This window comes from Pimephales promelas, chromosome 20, assembly GCF_988280905.1.
Source record: "Pimephales promelas chromosome 20, fPimPro1.hap1.1, whole genome shotgun sequence".
NCBI classification, from domain to species: domain Eukaryota; kingdom Metazoa; phylum Chordata; class Actinopteri; order Cypriniformes; family Leuciscidae; genus Pimephales; species Pimephales promelas.
The window spans coordinates 7,943,179-7,962,571 of NC_142788.1; the positions used below are offsets into that span (position 1 = coordinate 7,943,179).

Consider the following 19,393-nt stretch of genomic DNA (forward strand, 5'->3'; position numbering starts at 1 on the left):
ACCAAAATAATCCAAGGTTTTTATTTAACACCGTGGCTAGACTAACAAATAAACAGACATCACCAGAGCAAAATATACCTTTACAGTTTAGTAGTAATGATTTTATGAATTACTTCAATGCGAAAATAGAAAGCATCCGAAACAAAATTATAAATGTACAATCCGCTATGGTGTCTTATGATTCAGCTTCAATTATGGACCCTCTAGAACAACTAAACCGCTTTACAACGATAGGACAGGAGGAGCTAAATAAACTTATCATTGCATCTAAACCAACAACTTGTTTATTAGATCCAATACCCACTAAACTACTGAAAGAACTATTACCTGTAGTGGAAGAGCCTCTCCTCAATATTATTAACTCGTCTTTATCTTTAGGTCATGTCCCAAAAATATACAAGCTGGCTGTAATAAAACCGCTCATTAAGAAACCGCAATTAGATCCAAATAACTTGGCAAATTACAGACCCATTTCAAATCTTCCATTTATGTCCAAAATACTTGAAAAAGTAGTGTCCGCTCAATTGTGCTCTTTTTTGCAAGAAAATGATATCTATGAAAAATTCCAGTCAGGATTCAGACCGCATCATAGTACAGAAACTGCGCTAGTTAAAATTACAAATGATTTACTTTTAGCTTCTGACCAAGGCTGTATCTCAATACTAGTCCTACTTGATCTTAGCGCTGCGTTCGACACTATAGATCATATAATACTCTTGGATCGACTACAAAACTTCACCGGTGTCCAGGGACAGGCATTAAGCTGGTTTAGATCGTACTTATCGGACCGTTCTCATTTTGTCTGTTTAAATGGGAAAAAATCAAAGATAACGTCAGTAGACTATGGAGTACCGCAAGGATCAGTTTTAGGCCCTCTGCTATTCTCAATATATATGCTGCCACTTGGTAATATTATAAGAAAACATGGAATTAATTTCCACTGTTACGCTGACGACACTCAATTATATATTTCATCACGACCAGATGAAAACACTAACTCATCTAAAATGACAGAGTGTCTCAAAGATATAAAATGCTGGATGACGCGTAATTTCCTGCTATTAAATTCAGATAAAACGGAGGTATTACTTATTGGTCCAAAAAACTACTCACAAAACCTCTCACAATACAACTTTAATATAGACGGATGTCCTGTTACTTTATCCACAACAGTAAAAGACCTGGGTGTTATACTAGACCGCAACTTGTCGTTCGAAAATCATATTTCATATGTTACAAGAACAGCCTTTTTCCACCTTAGAAACATTGCTAAGCTACGTAACATGCTATCTATTTCTGATGCAGAAAAATTAGTTCACGCATTCATGACCTCGAGACTAGATTACTGTAATGCTTTATTAGCCGGTTGTCCTGCATCCTCAATAAACAAGCTACAGTTAGTACAAAATGCAGCTGCTAGAGTTCTTACTAGGTCAAGAAAATATGATCATATAACACCGATTTTATCATCTCTACACTGGTTACCTATTAAGTTCCGCATCAACTACAAAATACTACTACTGACCTATAAAGCCCTAAATGGTTTAGCACCTATGTACTTAACGGACCTTCTTTCGCCCTACAATCCACCGCGTTCCTTAAGATCACTAAATTCAAGGCTTCTGGTCATTCCTAGGATATCGAAGTCCATTAAAGGAGGGAGGGCGTTCTCGCATTTAGCTCCAAAACTCTGGAATGGCCTTCCCGATACGGTCCGAGCCTCTGACTCGCTGACACAGTTTAAAACTAGATTAAAGACGCATCTCTTTAGTCAAGCATTCACATAATGCTTACCTTCTAGTCCTCTGTTATGCCATACGGAACCGTTTGCCACTGAAACTGCTTAACGCACCAGTGGGGCTCGACAGCCTCTTAGACAAACGGGTCGGCGCGTATGGTTGGGTTGCGGAGAGTTCGGGTTACGGAGAGTTTGTGAGTTATAACGGAAATTATTATGAACATCAGCTATGCTAATTATTTCCCATCTGCCTTTCTGCTGTTATCTCGGGACGCTTGTCCCGAGAAAAATGGCGTTCGTCAGGTCCAGTTTTGTGTCCAGCCTCTCACGGGGATTTCGGATGCCCCAACGCCTGTGATGAGACGACTCAACGCCTGTGATGAGACGACTCAACGCCTGCGATATGTTATGGCGCCGTTTGATTCATAAACAATATTTATATTTAATATTTATATTTAAACAATATGAATGTAAGCCAGAGGAGAACTGGCCCCCGACTGAGCCTGGGTTCTCCCAAGGTTTTTTCTCCATCCAATCTGATGGAGTTTGGTTCCTTGCCACTGTCGCCTTGCTTTTGGCTTGCTTTGAGCTTGCTCAGTTGGGGTTATTTATTTAGTGTTTAGCAATGTTGTTGACCTGTGTTGTGCTACTTACATGTTATCACTGTGAAGCTGCTTTGATACAATCTGTATTGTGAAAAGCGCTATATAAATAAATGTGACTTGACTTGACTTGACTATTATGGTTTAACTTTGCAATCAATCCGTGGTTCAGGAGAGGCTGATATAAATTTGCCTCTACACTATTAATGTATTGATTTAATTATTGCATGTTTTTTTGTGGTGCATGATCACAGTTCATATATGCGTGGGAAGCTATTAGAGTAAAAACATTGCGTTAGGATACTTCATGAGTTAATACGATTTTTTTTTCCTGCAAATGCAGTGATGAAGTTCATGTTCTCATGAAAATTTTTTTTTTTCAAAACACCCCCCCCTCTGTTTTTTTTTCACAAATCGCACCCTGTTCTTAACTCAATAATTAAATAATTATGTTAAATTAAGTCTTAGTGTACCTTAAAGGTATAGTTCACCTTTAAATGAAAATTGTCAGCGTTTACTCACTCTGGTGTTGTTCTAATGCAGTATGCCCTTTAAATTTTGGGTCGCTCGTGCTTGTCCATATAATGGCAGTGAATACTTTGCTTAATTACTTTTACAAATTCTTAAAAATAAACTAAAGTCATCTGGGTTTGGAACAACATAAAGCTGAGTATAGATGATAAAATTGTCATTTTTGATGAACTATGCCTTTAAGTGAACAAATACTTGTAAGCAATGTAGTTGTCTTCCCAAACATGTGTTTTGATTGGCAGTGTGGAGTCCAGAACTTCAAACGAAGAGAAAAGTGTTTCAAATGTGGAGTTCCAAAATCAGGTGTGAATGGAAATTTGTTACAGTTCCTTTTCTAATGCTCCAAATGGTAAAAATGTGAAAATTAATCTAAGTTCTTCCACATATGACTCTTTCTTTTCAGAGGCTGAGCTGAAACTCCTTCAGGTGCCAAAGAGTTTACCTTTGGGGCAGTTAAAGGACTCAGCTCAGGGTTTACTCCCCCTTCCCATCATATACCAAACAGCATCTCCAATTCTCAACTTAAGTTCCTCATCCCAGGCTGCCGAGGTGGCCAATGACAGTAAGTCGTACACACGTTTAACACATTTACTTTGTGGTAAGATGGTGTTCACATCTGTGTTCACATCTCTTCAGCTCTGATCCTGCGGAATCTGGGACCCCATACCACTCTAGAGGCCATTTTGTCCGCTTTGGCCCCGTTTGCTACTCTCTCCCCTTCAAATGTTCGGCTCATCAAAGACAAACAGACACAGCTCAACCGAGGGTTTGCTTTTCTGCAGCTCACTACTATCGTGGTAAGACAGCGACTCTACTTGCAAATGGCCACAACTCGCCAACAAAACGTGCAAGACTAACACAAATGGGGATTGTATCCCGTTTTAGGAAGCTTCACAGCTGCTTCAGATCCTCCAGTCCCTGCAGCCTCCTCTCTCTATCGACGGCAAGCTCATCTCTGTAGAGTTTGCCAAGGGCTCCAAACGGTACGAGTTCATGCTTTTCAAATACTGATCCTGCAGCTGTACATTGATGTTAGGGATGCATCGATTGGGAAATTCTGGGCCGATACCGAGGCCGATGTTTATCATAACAACTTGGCCGATGGCCGATGCCGATGTTTTTTTTCTTTTTGTTATTTGTGATGCGATCTGGGAAAACCCGTCGGATGTCGCGCCTGTTCATTTTCAGTAAAGTCTAAAAATAGATTGAATCAGTTTAATGTCAAATTTGGGTTTTCAATAAATTATAATTCTAATAACATCTTGTTTATCATCTCTGAATATATCTTGGGGAAAATTCACTAGTTTAATGCAGAAAAATTGTGATTTATAGTGGCAAGCTGAAAAGACGCGTCTTTCTCTAAGAACATTTGCAGAGTGGAGGTGCAAAAAACTAGCCTGGCTGGACGCACCATGTAAACTAGCCTGGCCTTCGAAGGACGCACCAATTCTGTCCCCAACAAAACAGCTATTGGGGACAGAATTGGCTATATTGTCTTTATATATATATATATATATATATATATATATATATATATATATTTTACTGGAGGACATGGGAGCAGGACCCAGCAGGCAAGGGGGTGGAGAATTCGCAGGAGCAGGACATGGGCGAGGGGGTGGAGAATTCGCATCATCTGTGTGTGTGTTTGCTTGGCCATCATCAAGTGGTGTTTCGGACGTGCTGTGATGATGATAGCTCAGTTCACAACGACAAAACACACAGATCACTTGATCTTGTTAATGGGACAATTTGGCAACTTTTTAAAAGTAAACTTTCCATTCAGTATCTTAGGGCATCCATTTCGGCGTCACACGCTCGTCATCCACTCAAAACGTTACTTCGCAAGCCGAAACGAGTGTGTGCGGAACAAAACGTCCTCGCGCTGCGATCTGATACCCATTCATTTCAATGGCTTGCACTGCGCGAGGACGTTTTGTTGCTTCTTCAACCAAAGCACAAGCGGATCTAGCTAGACCGTAAACAAAACAACAGTCACGCCGCAAACACACGTTTTGGCTTGCGAGCCGGCTTTGAGTGGATGGCGAGCGCGAGACGCCGAAATAGATCAGAACGCATGCCGTCCTGTTGCAAAAGCATGTGAAAAAACTACAAAGTTTGCTAGGACAAAAAGACTGTTAATCGCGCGCTAAAAAAATTAACGCCATTAAAATGGATTTGCGTTAACATCAAATTTAAATGTCAAATTTCACCATGTGGTGGGTTTTCCCTGTTCGCATCACATTTATTCCTTCTTTTATGCCACTGAAACATACAAGTCTTTCGGCTATTGATCACACTATCCTAGAATGAGAACAAATTCAATCAGACCAATTTATGAAACAAAAACAACCTTTAATGTCACTTTCTGGTTGACATTATAACCTTATTTATGAAAAATAACATTCAAAAACGGGTCCCTCTTCAGTCTCGGTATCTCTCCCTGCCCAAATAAAAAGAGGGGAAAAAAGTTTCTCCTGAGCACAGGGTTCATGACACATATAATCATTGGCGAATGTCATTTTTATTTTCTGATGACCGATGGCAGTTAATGAGGCAAATATCGCCCATTACCGATGTTCAGCCGATCCCTGACTGATGTCATAGTTGTGTAATAGGAAAATGCAGCAATGCCACACATTTGAGTGTGTTCACAGGTCACATTATTACTGTAATGCTTTACATGTATGTTATACAGTTTTGTGAGTGTTCACTCTCTGTCTCTCTCTCTCTCTCTCTCTCTCTCTCTGTCTCAGCGATGTTTTTCTGGCAGATGGGAGTCGGGTGAGCGTGGCGACCGTAGCGAGTACAGCTATAGCTGCAGCTCAGTGGGCCGTCACTCAGGTACACACAGCACAGGGAAAGGGCTTGATAAAAACTATATAGACTCATGCAGGAAATAATTAACTCTAGGATCTTCAATTAGTGATTATGAATGTGCACTCAAGGTGTAAACGTGGCCCTGTTGGAATATCAATTATTCCACTTAAAGGTGGAATACCTAAGATTTTATGCTGCTAGAGGGCGCTACATTCAAAACAACAACGACGGCTTTGCTTGATGACGCCGTGGAGGTATGCGGAATGATTGGAACTGTTGTTTTCAACTCCACCGTGGATAAATCAGTCAGACGGGAATTGAAAATTAGTTGTCATGGATGAGGTAAAGTTCGATTTCTATAAATGCGTTTAATGACATGCTTGTTTTTCATTAAACTGAAATAACTGCAAGAAAAGTCAGGTTTAAAAGTAAATTAGTTACCACAGATGTTACTGTACGAGTCACTGGACGAAGTGACTTATTTTTGTCTCAAATCGTTGCTAATGGATCCTGACTTCGCCCTATGCTGCAATATGCATTTAGTTTTGCATTTATTTACAGAAATCAGCTGCTTGAATAACAATAGCTGATGTTATTAGATATTTCAGGTGAGATTCTAAATTCATTCAGTTAACGGATGCTCTGAGGTAAAGTTTTCAGAATGCAAACTCAGCAACGATTGTATTTAATTGTACAATAACATAGAACAGACATTATCTTCCTTTCATGTCATTAAACATAACAATATTGCTGGCCATACACTGATGAGAAAGTGCGCGTCCGGTGTGCGATACCTGGAGTTGTCCTAGACGTGGCGCGGCGCTTCTCGTCCGGTGTGCGACCCCCTTTACAGCCAACTGTTCATATTCCGAGAATAGTTGAAAATAATAATTGTGCTCCATTCCATAACAAATGCGCGAAACAAGCTGACGTTTGTTGCTTGATAGAGGCTAACGCACAACTACAACTACCGCATTTGTCCAGGACTACACGTAGTACGAGCGGAAACCGAGGTAAAGCGGATATGACGCGATTGACTGGCGATTCCCAGCTCACCCCTGCTCACACGCCCCGTTTCCTTGGTTAAAATCTCAATTTTCTTGCGATTTAAACATTGTTTGTAACATTTGGAATATTGTAAGTTATCATCTTAACTAAATATATAACACTGGCCTTGTGATTTTGGGATATTTTAATGCAAAAATCTTAGGTATTCCAACTTTTAAAGGGTTCGTTCACCCAAAAATGAAAGTTATGTCTTTAATGACTCACCCTCATGACGTTCCAAGCCCGTAAGACCTCCGTTCATCTTCAGAACACAGTTTAAGATATTTTAGATTTAGTCTGAGAGCTTTCTGTTCCTCCATTGAAAATGTATGTACCTTATACTGTCCTTGTCCATAAAGGCAATACAGACATCATCTAAGTAGTCCATGTGACATGAGTGGGTTAGTTCGAATTTTTTGAAGCATCGAAAATTCTTTTTGGTCCAAACATAGCAAAAACAACGACTTTATTCAGCATTGTATTCTCTTCCGGTTCTGTTGTCATTGCTCGTTTCCAATGACGCCGCTGACGTGTTATCTTGTGCGCCCGATTAGGACATCCGCGACATAGGGCAGCATGATTTGGGCCAAAATGATAATCACGATTATTTTGATCAATATTGAGATTCACGATTATTTGTTGGTTTAAACCAAAAACTAATTTTATTGTCACATAGGCTAATTATAACTGCTTTCATATCCATACTGTGCTACATTCCTGCTAATGTACAACTATGTGCATTAAAATAAAACGGGTGCTCTCATTCACCAAAATTCAGTACATCTCTTTAAAGAATAAATAAAAATAAAGAAAACAATAAATAAAATGTAGCAAAACTTCAACAGGGCACTATTTTACATTTTACATTGTGTAAATATATTTTAGGAAGCAAAATATAAACTTGCATTGTACCTGCATAATGGATGTCAATAATACGCGCAAAATTTTTGGAAAGCATTTATGGGAAAATACCCGTGAAGAGAACGTTAATGATGATGTGACAAATATTTCGCTTCCCTTTGACACGACAAGCTTTTCACGACTTCAAAGACAGACGCAGGTAATTGCACGCGCTCTGCTGATCTCTCATTCACTGTCTGTGTGAAGCCTGTAGGCTACACATCACCATATAAACAGTCTTGTTATCATTATGAACTTGTTCAACATTCAATACACATGCATTAAGTTCAAAACAAGAAGGGTATAGTTTTATATAAAAAAAACGTGAATATCGCGGTTGCTGCGGTTACGTGCAATCCTCTGCGGTTGACTTGTCAGAAGCGCGGTACTACAATATTGCGGTTACCGCGACAGCCCTACTTCGGAGGATGCAGCCTTCACATTGGGATACAGCTTCGGTCTCTCTTGCGCACTGGAGCTCGTGGAGGCACGTGATCAGACAGTGGCTTACGGAGCGCTAGATTGGCTTTGCAAAAAAAAAAAAACCTTTGTTATAGAGCTGGTAAGTCTCGCCCCTTCAGCTAGCCCCGCTGGACCTCTAGGTTGAAAAATCGTCAATGCAAGTGAATGAGAGAAAATAATTATTTTCTAATCCCGTTTGAATTTTGCAATGAATGTGAACATATGTTGTCTGTGAATTTTTTTATATAATGTTTTGTGTAAAGAATGCTACAATTTAGCGGGTAGAATTTTCATACGGTTAGACTTTGTGTGAGAGCACTTTGTGGACTATAACTCTTTCGACGTGTTTAATATACATCACCCCCACTAGCACACGGATCCCGCTAAACATGCCTGTGTCTTTGGTGAACTTCTCCGCCTTCTTTCAGGGAGAGGACAAACTAGTTGAGCGTGGTGAAAACCGTGATTTGTGGAGGGAAAATGTGTTATGCGGCGACGTCACATATGCGACATGTAGTCTTTCTCGTTATGTCTATTCCACAACTGCTAGCCAAAGAATCATACAATATACTGTCAAACTCGTTACATAAGAAATTATATAAAAAATTCACAGTCAACATATGTTACATTCATGGCAAAATTCAAAGGGAATCAGAAAATAATTATTTTCTCTCATTCACTTGCATTGACGCTTTTTCAACCTAGAGGTCCACTTGGAGTTTTACGGATGGGCGGGACTTACCAGCTCTACACGGAGTGTTCTGTGAATGGAATGACGCATTTTAAATATCGCACGATCACGCGAATTTGATCGTGGGAAGCCAAAATCGTGATCATGATTAAAATTCGATTAATCGTGCAGCCCTACCGCGACATGCACACTTATGAATACATATTTCAAAAAATATTGCAATACTAAAATACAAACAATGTAAAAAAAAGCTTGAATACAGCGTGCGTCTCCATCAGACTGTAAACGAAGCTCGGGCGCACAAGATAACACGTCAGCAGCGTCATTGGAATCGTGAACGAGCAATGACAACAGAACCGGAAGAGAATACAATGCTGAATAAAGTCGTTGTTATGCTATGTTTGGACCAAAAAGTATTTTCGATGCTTCAAAAAATTCGAACTAACCCACTCATGTCACATGGATGACTTGGGCCCCGTCCACACTACTGCGTTTTCGTTTAAAAACGGAGACCTTTTGCTACGTTTGCACCTCCCATCCACACTAAAACGGGAAAAACGAAGACCTAAAACGTTTAGAAACGCTGCAGCTGCGTTTTGCGTTTTGAATCTCCGGAGGGCGTTTTAGTGTGGACGAGACAAAACGGAGGAGTTTACAAACGATGACGCAGAGGCTCACGCTCGGCTCTATGATTGGGTGTCATCAGTCATGACGTATCTTTCCCTGATTCGCCAACCACTGTTTACACCGGCGCGCGCATGCCCAGTGTTGGTGAATGGTCACGTGATCCACGTTTTCAGTCGTTTTAGTGTGGACGGAGATAAATTCTAATACGCAGGTAAAACGCTAGTGTGGACGGAGATCGTTTTCGTTTTAATTCTCCGTTTTTAAACGAAAACGCAGTAGTGTGGACGGGGCCTTAGATGATGTCTGCATTGCCTTTATGGACAAGGACAGTATAAGGTACATACATTTTCAATGGAGGAACAGAAAGTTCTCCGACTAAATCTAAAATATCTTAAACTGTGTTCCGAAGATGAACGGAGGTCTTACGGGCTTGGAACGACATGAGGGTGAGTCATTAATGATATAATTTTCATTTTTGGGTGAACTAACCCTTTAAACCACAGTTACAGTGTTCAAGGTTTTGGACTGAAAATGCTCTTGTGTTGAAATTGTTGAAAGTCACTGTTACTAGTTCAAAACTTGCATGACAATGGAGGAAAATCTGTGATGTGTAACTAATGTCAGACTATTTAATAGTCACACATACAAATGAATTTTCTTTACTTTTTTGTTATTATTGTTAAACCTTTGAATATTACTACATTAACTAGTGATGCAATTGGCTGAAAATTAATTTTTGGTTTTGGCAAAAACATTTTGAAGGCTGAAATCATTGACCGAAACAGATGTATAATAATGTTCATTCAAGCATGAATGAACATCAGAAGATTTATTTAAAGAAACAGTACAACCAATTTACAGAAATGTAATCACTCAATCAGTGTTTTAACCACAGAAAGATGTCGATAAAATAGTCATGTAATACATTTAAAGGGTTAGTTCACCCAAAAATGAAAATTAAGTCATTAATTACTCACCCCCATGCTGTACCAACCCCGTAAGACCTTCGTTCGTCTTCGGAACACAAATGAAGATATTTTTGATTAAATTTGAGAGCTGTATAACTACCACATTGGTTGCCTAAGGGACTGCCTCTTGACGGCCCAGAAAGTCAATGAAGAAAATGTTTAAATATCCCAAGTGACTACCGTGGCTCAACTATATGTTTATCAAGCGACGCGAATACTTTTTGTGCGAAAAAACAAACAAAAATAACGAGTTTATTCGACTATTTCTTTTCTTCCTTGTAGGCCAGAAACGAGACTTCCTTAGATTTCCACGACGCATGCGCGAGATTTGCGATCTGCTTCAGTTATTTTTGTTTTTCTCGCACAAAAAGTATTCGCGTCGCTTGATAAACATATAGTTGAGCCACGGTAGTCACTTGGGATATTTAAACATTTTCTTCATTGACTTTCTGGGCCGTCAAGAGGCAGTCCCTTAGGAGACAATGTGGTAGTTATACAGCTCTCAAATTTAATCAAAAATATCTTCATTTGTGTTCCGAAGACGAACGAAGGTCTTACGGGGTTGGTACAGCATGGGGGTGAGTAATTAATGACTTAATTTTCATTTTTGGGTGAACTAACCCTTTAACTCTGGAAAACCATTCAGTGCCCAAAAATGCATTAGTTAGCTAGAAAACTTTACTCTATAGGAGAACATTTTGATAAATATACTGTATGCAGTATATTACATATTCATTATATTTTTACTTAACCCGTTTCATCATTTTTAATGTTTGTTTGAATAAATCTCTTGAAAACAAGCTATTTTCAGCCATCGTTTAAATATTTATTTCACCAGCAAATTGGAGTAGAAAATTAATAAGTTGGTATGAAAAAGTTCCCTGATGTGCAACCTAAATGTTTATAAACGGCTCATATTTTATTTCAGTGTTGGATTATTAAATACATTTGAAAAATTAATTGATTGTTAAACTTTTCAGTTTTCAGCTAAAAGAAAACGCTTTCTGTTTCTGTTCTGTAAAAGGTTTCTGTTTTGGTAAAAAAAAAATATATTAAAAAAAATCTTTTTTGTGTGCATCAGTAATACTACCCCTTTCACAGGTTTTTCCTTTAAGAACACATACAATGTTCTTTGGATAACTAATTAACCTCTTAACAAATGCCAGCTTATGTATTGACAGTTGCAGAACAGTTTTCCTTTTTTAACACACTCTGCCAAATGTCTGGTGATGGTTGCAGACAGCGCAGCTCTCGGGTGCAGCTGCGGGTGGTGACTTCAGTGTGCACCAGCAGGGGGCAGCAGCTGTGTTTGGGCAGGAGGCTGTGCTGGGTGTCGGTGCAGAGGCACAACACTTTAAAGGGCCAGCGGCTGCAGGACTGACTAGCCACGCTTTATTAGGCACTCCTGGCGGAGGAATTACCTCCACAGGTAACACTACCGCTCAGTTGCATCTGCTTTCAGCCTGTGGGTCTTTTATTGTAGTAAGTGTGAATGTGTATTCCACCATAGGAGAAGCTGCTACCTCCATATTGGCGCTCACAGCATCCCATACCCAGCTTGTTGCCACGACAACCTCCACACAGGCCAACCAGGTAGAGTTCTGTTTTATTCATTATTTGATTTTCTTTGTTACTATCAAAATTAGTGGTCGACCGAAATAGGTTTTTTGATGGCCGATGCCAATATCTGAGAGAGCAGAGTGGCCAGTGGCCGATATAAAGCCGATATTTATACAAACGATTAATCACATCCAAAATAAAAGTTACATAATATATATATATTTACATAATATATGTGGGTGCACTGTGTATAATTATTTTGTATATAAATACACACATGCATGTATATTTAAGAAAAAATATTATTTATATACAAAATATTTATATTTATATATAATATACAGTATAATACATATATAATACATATATAAATATAAAAATATTTATATATAATATATATATATAATACACAGTGGGCAACTGGATTAGGGATCGACCGATATGGATTTTTTAGTGCCGATACCGATACCGATTTTTTTCCCATCAGCCTTAGCCGATGACCGATACGGGCTGCCGATTTTCTTGAGCCGATATTTGGAGCCGATACATTTTGCTCCCTCAATTTACATCTTAAAAATAACATGATGTTAACAAATGTTACAGGTCTCAATTTAATAAAAGTAACATTTAACTAACTTCAAAAATTAATATTTAACAAATAGTAAAAACATGTGAGGTAGAACAAGAACAAGTAGATAAACAATTTAAAAAATATGAAAAACATGAAGTAGAACAAAAAAAGTTCAGTGCTGAAAATGAATATTTAAGCATAAATTAAATAATTACACTATTGCACAGAGTAGCAACCAGCATAATAAAGTGCACAGTGCACACTGTACTTCATTTTAAAAGAAACGAACTATGTACTGCATGGTTTCAATTTTCCTACATAAAATAAAATGAGCATGTCTAGTCTCTAATATTACTGCGATTGCGGAGACAAACTCCACACGCCCCAAACCTGAGCCAGGTGAGCGCTGAATAAATCTCCCACAAAAAGCACAGAATAACGTTGGCATTCCTTAATCCTATGACCAGAGTTCGTTACCGTATGCATACTAGGGCTGTCAAAATTGTTTAAATGGCGTTTGCATATTCCCTCTAAAAAACATATTCGAACATCCCGTTGCGCGTTTTGTTGTTGACGCGCATTACATCAATAACAGGACACATTAATAAAAAGAGACATAACTACTAGTATTAGATGGTTTATTTGAGTTTAAACATATTTGACAACGTATTATAAAGCAAGTAAATCAACTAATGGCCAAGACCATTAGAGCTCACTCTGTGTCGCCCTGGACTCGCTCAGGCACTCTCTCTCTCGCCCTCACGCTCTCTGTCTGCGCGTCGGTTAAATGAACAACAAACAAATGTTGAGTGCTAAACAAGAGTTTTGTGCAAGCAATTTAAGGTTGCGAGTCGCGACTCTTGTCCCAAATATAGCAGGCTTCAGTTCATTCAGTGATTGAAGTTTCACAGTATAGAACCGACAGTGAGCGCTCCAAGCGAGCTGTGCAGCTGTGGTAACATTATTAGTTATTAGTCTGCAACCGCGGGCGTGTTTTTCCACATTCAAATATTAATTTTCACCTTCAAAATTAATAGATATTCGAATGTAGAATATTCGAACGGATAACCTACACCTTGACTATTTGCAGCTTCTTAATACAATGGCAAGCAGTTAAGTTTTATAGACGAGGCATTCGCGTTTTCCATTTGGACCCACAAACTTGCTTAGTTGCAAGCACATAACAGTTATAGGGCGACGTGTTTCCATTTTCAAAGTGTTTGACAATATTTCAGGAGTCAAACATTTAAAAGATCCTTTGAAAGTTTAAGTTACCATTCTCGTGAAGAGCACACTCTGCTAGTGGAGTAGGGCGGGGCACGTGAACTGCAGCATCTCCAGCAGCACGGAGCTGCCCGTGGCCGCCTGTCTATAAATAACGGCGGGAAAAAAGAAAACTATCGGCGAACGCGCAGCGGTGTATCGGCCGATTTCGATACACGTAAAAACCTCAAATATCGGCCCGATATATCGGCCGGCCGATATATCGGTCGATCACTAAACTGGATACAGCACAGCATATTTTGAAACAAAGGATTAGTGACCAAACTCCATCGCACACCTGCAGGTGATAGGTGCGTCGGATAATAAGACCAGACTAGCTAGTCATTTAAGCAGATGAGGAACTCCCGCACACTATCGTAACTTGCACTTTTAGAATGAAGTTTATTCACACACAACGTTTCGGTCACACGTGTGACCGAGACGTTGTGTGTGAATAAGCTTCATTCTAAAAGTGCAAGTAACGATAGTGTGCGGGAGTTCCTTATCTGAAACAAAGGATTAAAAATGTTTCGATTGCGTCTCCTGTGAAGCTGATCTTCTGTTCGCAATTCACTCACTGCACATGCATCCATGGGCGTCAGTTTGGTTTGAAATGTGCTGGGGACAGAGACGTACTTGGAAGGGCATTTTCAAAAGTGCTGGGTACAATGACGCATTCATTCTTTTTTTTCTCTTTCGAGTAGGTCATGTTATGAAAGACGATGTCCTGTAGCTTCCTGATGTACATAAATAAAAATTAGCACAATGTCCGAGTATAGTGAGTATATAGAGTATATACGCCCTTTATTGCATATGCACAGTGATGGTCCAGAGGTAGAATTTTTGCCTAGCGTGTCGGGACTCTGGAGGTTTGAGGTTCTAATCCGCACTCGTATATAGTTTTTTTTTTTTTTTCCCTCATCAAAACCAATAATGTTTATCAGTGGTTGATTTGATATAATGTTCATCAGTGGTTGTATATGTTTTGATGAGGGGGGAAAAAATAAGAAAAAAAAATACGAGAGCGGAATTAGAACCCATGAGAAACAGGGACATGTTTATCTGCATTTTGAATTGTGATTTCACCGGAACGAATCTCCGCAACGGATTGAAGCGCGTTTCCGAGAAAAGACAATGCATTTCAGTGCTAGATCGCTTGTTATTTAACAAACAAATGAAATGAATGCTGTTAACTGGAAATTTTTTATTTGTATTGGTACATCTGTGCCGCAAAAGTGGTGGGGACAAAATCGACCCTGGCAAAAAGTGGTGGGGACATGTCCCACCCGCCCCCCCCCCGTAAATGACGTCTATGCATGGACCGTCACTCAAAGTAACATGTTTATGCCGGCTACAAATGCACACTTCACAAGATACCACAGCTGGATTCGATTAAATCTGTAAGGTTTGTGTGAAATTAAATGTTCATTAGATATTCAGATGTTCGTTTAAATGATGTAGATGCGCATTTGCTGAATGAAAAAGTATTTTAGGCTGATTGTTTGCTTTTATATTATTTGTAACAGAAAAGGCAAACACATTACTTTTTCACATACATTTACTTTATTTGATTAACAGTTCTGTAGCCCCCAGTTCTGTCAAACAAAGTATTAGATATGACTGACCGAGATCGTAAACTAGTGAAGACTGAGAATGTGAGAGAGCGCTGTGTGATCACTGCGTTCTCTGCACCGCTCGTCAAAATAAAAGTCCCGCTTTTAACACATCAGCCAAGAAAAATTTTTCGGCTGATGCCGATATTTTAAAAATGCTAAATATCGATTAAAATACAGATATCGATATATCAGTTGACCACTTATCAAAATTCGAATAGTCTAAAAAGCACTAATTGTCTGTCTGTATACCGTGTGTGTGTGTGTGTGTGTGTGTGTCCAAAGGCCCAGGTGGAGATCATTGGGAAACCTCAGCCTGCTACACTGAACCAGCCTGCCACACCTGGAACTGCTCTGGAGTGCCAGCAGTACCGTAAGCACACAAGCCCAAACATTAAAGTGCTCCTATTATGTTATTTTAAACACTCCTAATTCCTTTTCCTACAACAGGTTTACATGTGTCCAAGAGAAAAGAAAAAAAGTTAAATTTTCTAATAATATACATTGCAGCATCACATCTTTTCTCACCGTCTCAGTTTGATCAAATATTCTGTCCCTCTAAATCCCTCCTTCACAAGAGCCTCCTCTGCTCTGATTGGTCAGATGACCCAGTCTGTTGTGATCGGTCTACTCTGCTCTGATTGGTCAGCTGACTCTTATTTTCGACATGTCGACAACACGAACCAAACTCTACCAAGCCTCAGCTACAACTCCAGTGTTTGAGGGTCAAAGTAGACGTTGTTCGTGGGCACCCAATAAAGACCATAGGCTGGCATTATGCTAATTCATTTATGCAGTAAAAAAGACTGGAATAACTCATTTCGGCAGTTGAGAATTGGTTCTTTCTTTTTTGAGCCAATAAATCCATTTATAATGCACTTTCCAGAGGTGGGAGTAAGTCATAAATGCATGTCTCAAGTTAAGTCCAAGTCTTAACATTGCAAGTCAAAGTCAAGTAAAGTCATTCTGTTGTAAGGGTCAAGTCAATTCAAGTCAAGTTGCAACTTGGTCATCAAGTCATACCAGTTGTACAGCTAATACAAAAATAAATAAAACATCTCCAGTTAAATAGCAGATAATTAATTTATTTTGCCTTTAAATAAGACATCTAGCACTAAAATCTGTTGTGTTTTAAATCAAGAGGAGCGCTCTTTTTCGCTGCTATCAGCTGCATTGGGCTTTTGCACCTCGCGCACCGTCTTCATTCGGACGCGCGCTTCATTCTATCACCATTGCAGAGACGATTGTGTAGAGGCCGCTGGATGAACTTGCAAAGTATAACTATCAGACCAGTCCTATCAGACCTCGAAACACTACCGGCCCACCGGGAAAAGTCCTGAATCTCTGGATTGCATCTCCGCTACTGAGTATCATCATTTAAATGATTTAAACCCAGCCATTTTTTAAAACGTGGGTTGTTGTGACTGACGTAATCAGGGATGTGATTTTTCCGGATTAATCCGGAATTCCGGATTTTCCGACTTGAAAATGTGACCTACGTGAATCATGCAGATCTGTAAAAAAAAAAAAAGAAAAAAAAAAGAGGGGGACGGGTGTCTGGAGCCGGAGTGAAAAGGAGAGAATATGCGGACATAACCCATAACTGGCTGATGTGTGTACAGAAAGTTCCTTCCAAAGTATCAACAAGGATGTATTTGCGTTCAGCTAGAGAATGTCTTATTGGTTCAGCTTGTTCACCTGCTCAATTTCGTATCTCAGTCGCTCGCGTGCTGGTATCATTGTCAGTTGACAAGAACATCACAGTTAGGTCACCAGGACTGGGCGATATATCGATATATTTCAAATTTGCGCTATGATCCTTGCTCCAAGCAAGCTGCTGACTGCTTTTGTAGAAATATGTAGCAGCTATATCGTGCATTCTGTCAGTTGGATTTCTGACACTTCCGTCTCAACAGCATTAGTGTACAACGCGACAAATACTCGCAATATTAACGCAGAGGAACGGCTATCTGTTCAGCGAGTTCACAAAAGTTAATTTGCATGTGCTTTAAAGCCTTGCCGGTTAAACATGTCATTCACTGCTGATGCGCTGTTCTGAGCGCGAACACCCGACGTGCGCATGTACTAAAAGCTTGTCTAACAGTGCCTGGATGCTGGACTAAGTTATCTTTCGAGTATTATTTTGCTAATACTCTCAAATACACACAAGATTTACATAAGAACATTTGGTTATGTCTAAATTCAAAGCAAACCGAGAAAATTGAGAGAAATCTGCTTGTCGCGTACAGGTCTTAAAGTGACAGTAGCCCTAATAATAAAAATGCAGCCGCTTGTTCTTAAAGGGATAGTTGACCCCAAAATAAAAATTCTGTCATTATTTATTCACTGTAATGGTGTTCCAAACCTGTATTAATTTATTTCTTGTGCTGAACAAAAAAGAAGATATTTTGAAGAATGTGGGTAACCAGACAGTTGCATTTATTCCTGTACATCTTCCTGCTTTTTTTGTCCTTAGCCAATCACATGCCTGGTAATTCCTAAAAAGCTGACAGTTCATCGCGATCTCACACATCTGTGATCAATGAAGCTTTCATAATATATACACTTTGTTTGTTATAATTAGAGGATTTGCCCACATACAGAAATTCAGCACTGTCCGTTATGAGCGGTGAGGGAAGTCTATCGTAAATGCTTCTGATTGGCCATTGCGTTCAAGAAAACAACACACTCACATGTCTGTGATTGGCTACATCGCTCAACGCTTTATTCTCCCTCAACCCGCACACACAGAGTGCATTACCGCCGTGCTCGGCGCTTCCTCTTTTGACGCATTGAAAAACACAATTTTAGAGTATTTTTTCCACAAGTCATTTCAAGTAAATAGGCACAAGTCCGAGTCAAGTCTAAAGTCAAGTCGAGTCTTTTCAGACATCAAGCCAGTAAGTCTCAAGTCCAGAAAATTGCGACTCGAGTCTGACTCGAGTCAAGTCATATGACTCGAGTCTCCCACCTCTGGCACTTTCATCTTTGAAACTTTGCTGATATTTTACATTCACCACCCACTATATTACACACTACATGAAAGGTAATAATCAAAAAGCATAATAGGAGGCACTTTAATATTAATTTTACCAAAAATCTTTTGTAGTTACTTTAGCTGACCTAATGAATTCTTTCCTCTTTCCTTCAGCTGATCCTGATGTGTCCACATACCATTACGATGAGAGCTCTGGCTATTATTATGACCCTCTTACAGGCCTCTACTATGACCCAAATTCACAGGTAATAAAATAGGCTTGGAGATTGCAGAGCACGGTTTATGAAGCGCGTGTCCCTGCTGCGTACACCAGTATCCTGAAGTATTTGGCAATTACGCATAAGTGCTTAGAGAAGAATGGGCATATTAACATTGTCATATATTTATTTCATTAGTATTTGTTTTTAAATAATAAAATATTGTTAAACACCTTAAAAGAAATAGTGAAAAGTTGACATTTTAAAATAATTGTTTGAAATATTGTTTTAATCGAATTGTACCAGCATCAACAAATAATTTTTACGCTCAAAGACTGTTTAATGCTGTTTAAATGTGGCATACATGTATTTACACTATTTCATAATGTAAATAGCCTAAATAAAGTATTTCAATTATGAAAACTAAAAAATCGGAAGGTTATTACAAGGTAGGGTAGCAATGTTTTAAGTTGTTAGTGTAATTTCACAGATCAGTGCTGAGTAATATTAATTCACTACTGTAATGTATTTACTATAGGGTTAAGGGGTTGGTTTCGGATTAGTTACTGTGGTAATAACAGATCAGCATAATTACATGTAACTGACCTTTAAGTAAAGTGTTACCCCAATATTGTGACAGAAATCATTTTTCTGATTCAGGATTCGGTCAGTGATTGCATGTCTAATCTAAACGCCTCTGATTGGCCACTGCATTCATTAGCTCAACAGATAAACATGGAAATGGTTATAATGCTCATTGCTGCAAAAAACAACACATAAAAATAAATACATACAGATCTAAAAT

At 39.1% G+C, this 19,393-nt stretch overlaps 1 protein-coding gene across 4 annotated transcripts in view; it reads left to right on the top strand.

Annotated features, from left to right (window-relative positions):
* rbm10 (RNA binding motif protein 10) overlaps nt 1–19,393 on the top strand; it is a 48,624-nt gene that overhangs the window by 19,902 nt on the left and 9,329 nt on the right. For all 4 annotated transcript variants that reach the window (XM_039664032.2, XM_039664034.2, XM_039664035.2 and 1 more), the window contains exons 8-16: nt 3,114–3,174; nt 3,275–3,433; nt 3,508–3,668; nt 3,757–3,854; nt 5,628–5,715; nt 11,626–11,815; nt 11,897–11,979; nt 15,679–15,766; nt 18,545–18,636. In XM_039664032.2, coding sequence (XP_039519966.2) covers nt 3,114–3,174; nt 3,275–3,433; nt 3,508–3,668; nt 3,757–3,854; nt 5,628–5,715; nt 11,626–11,815; nt 11,897–11,979; nt 15,679–15,766; nt 18,545–18,636 — 1,020 coding nt within the window. The remainder of the gene's footprint in view (nt 1–3,113; nt 3,175–3,274; nt 3,434–3,507; nt 3,669–3,756; nt 3,855–5,627; nt 5,716–11,625; nt 11,816–11,896; nt 11,980–15,678; nt 15,767–18,544; nt 18,637–19,393) is intronic.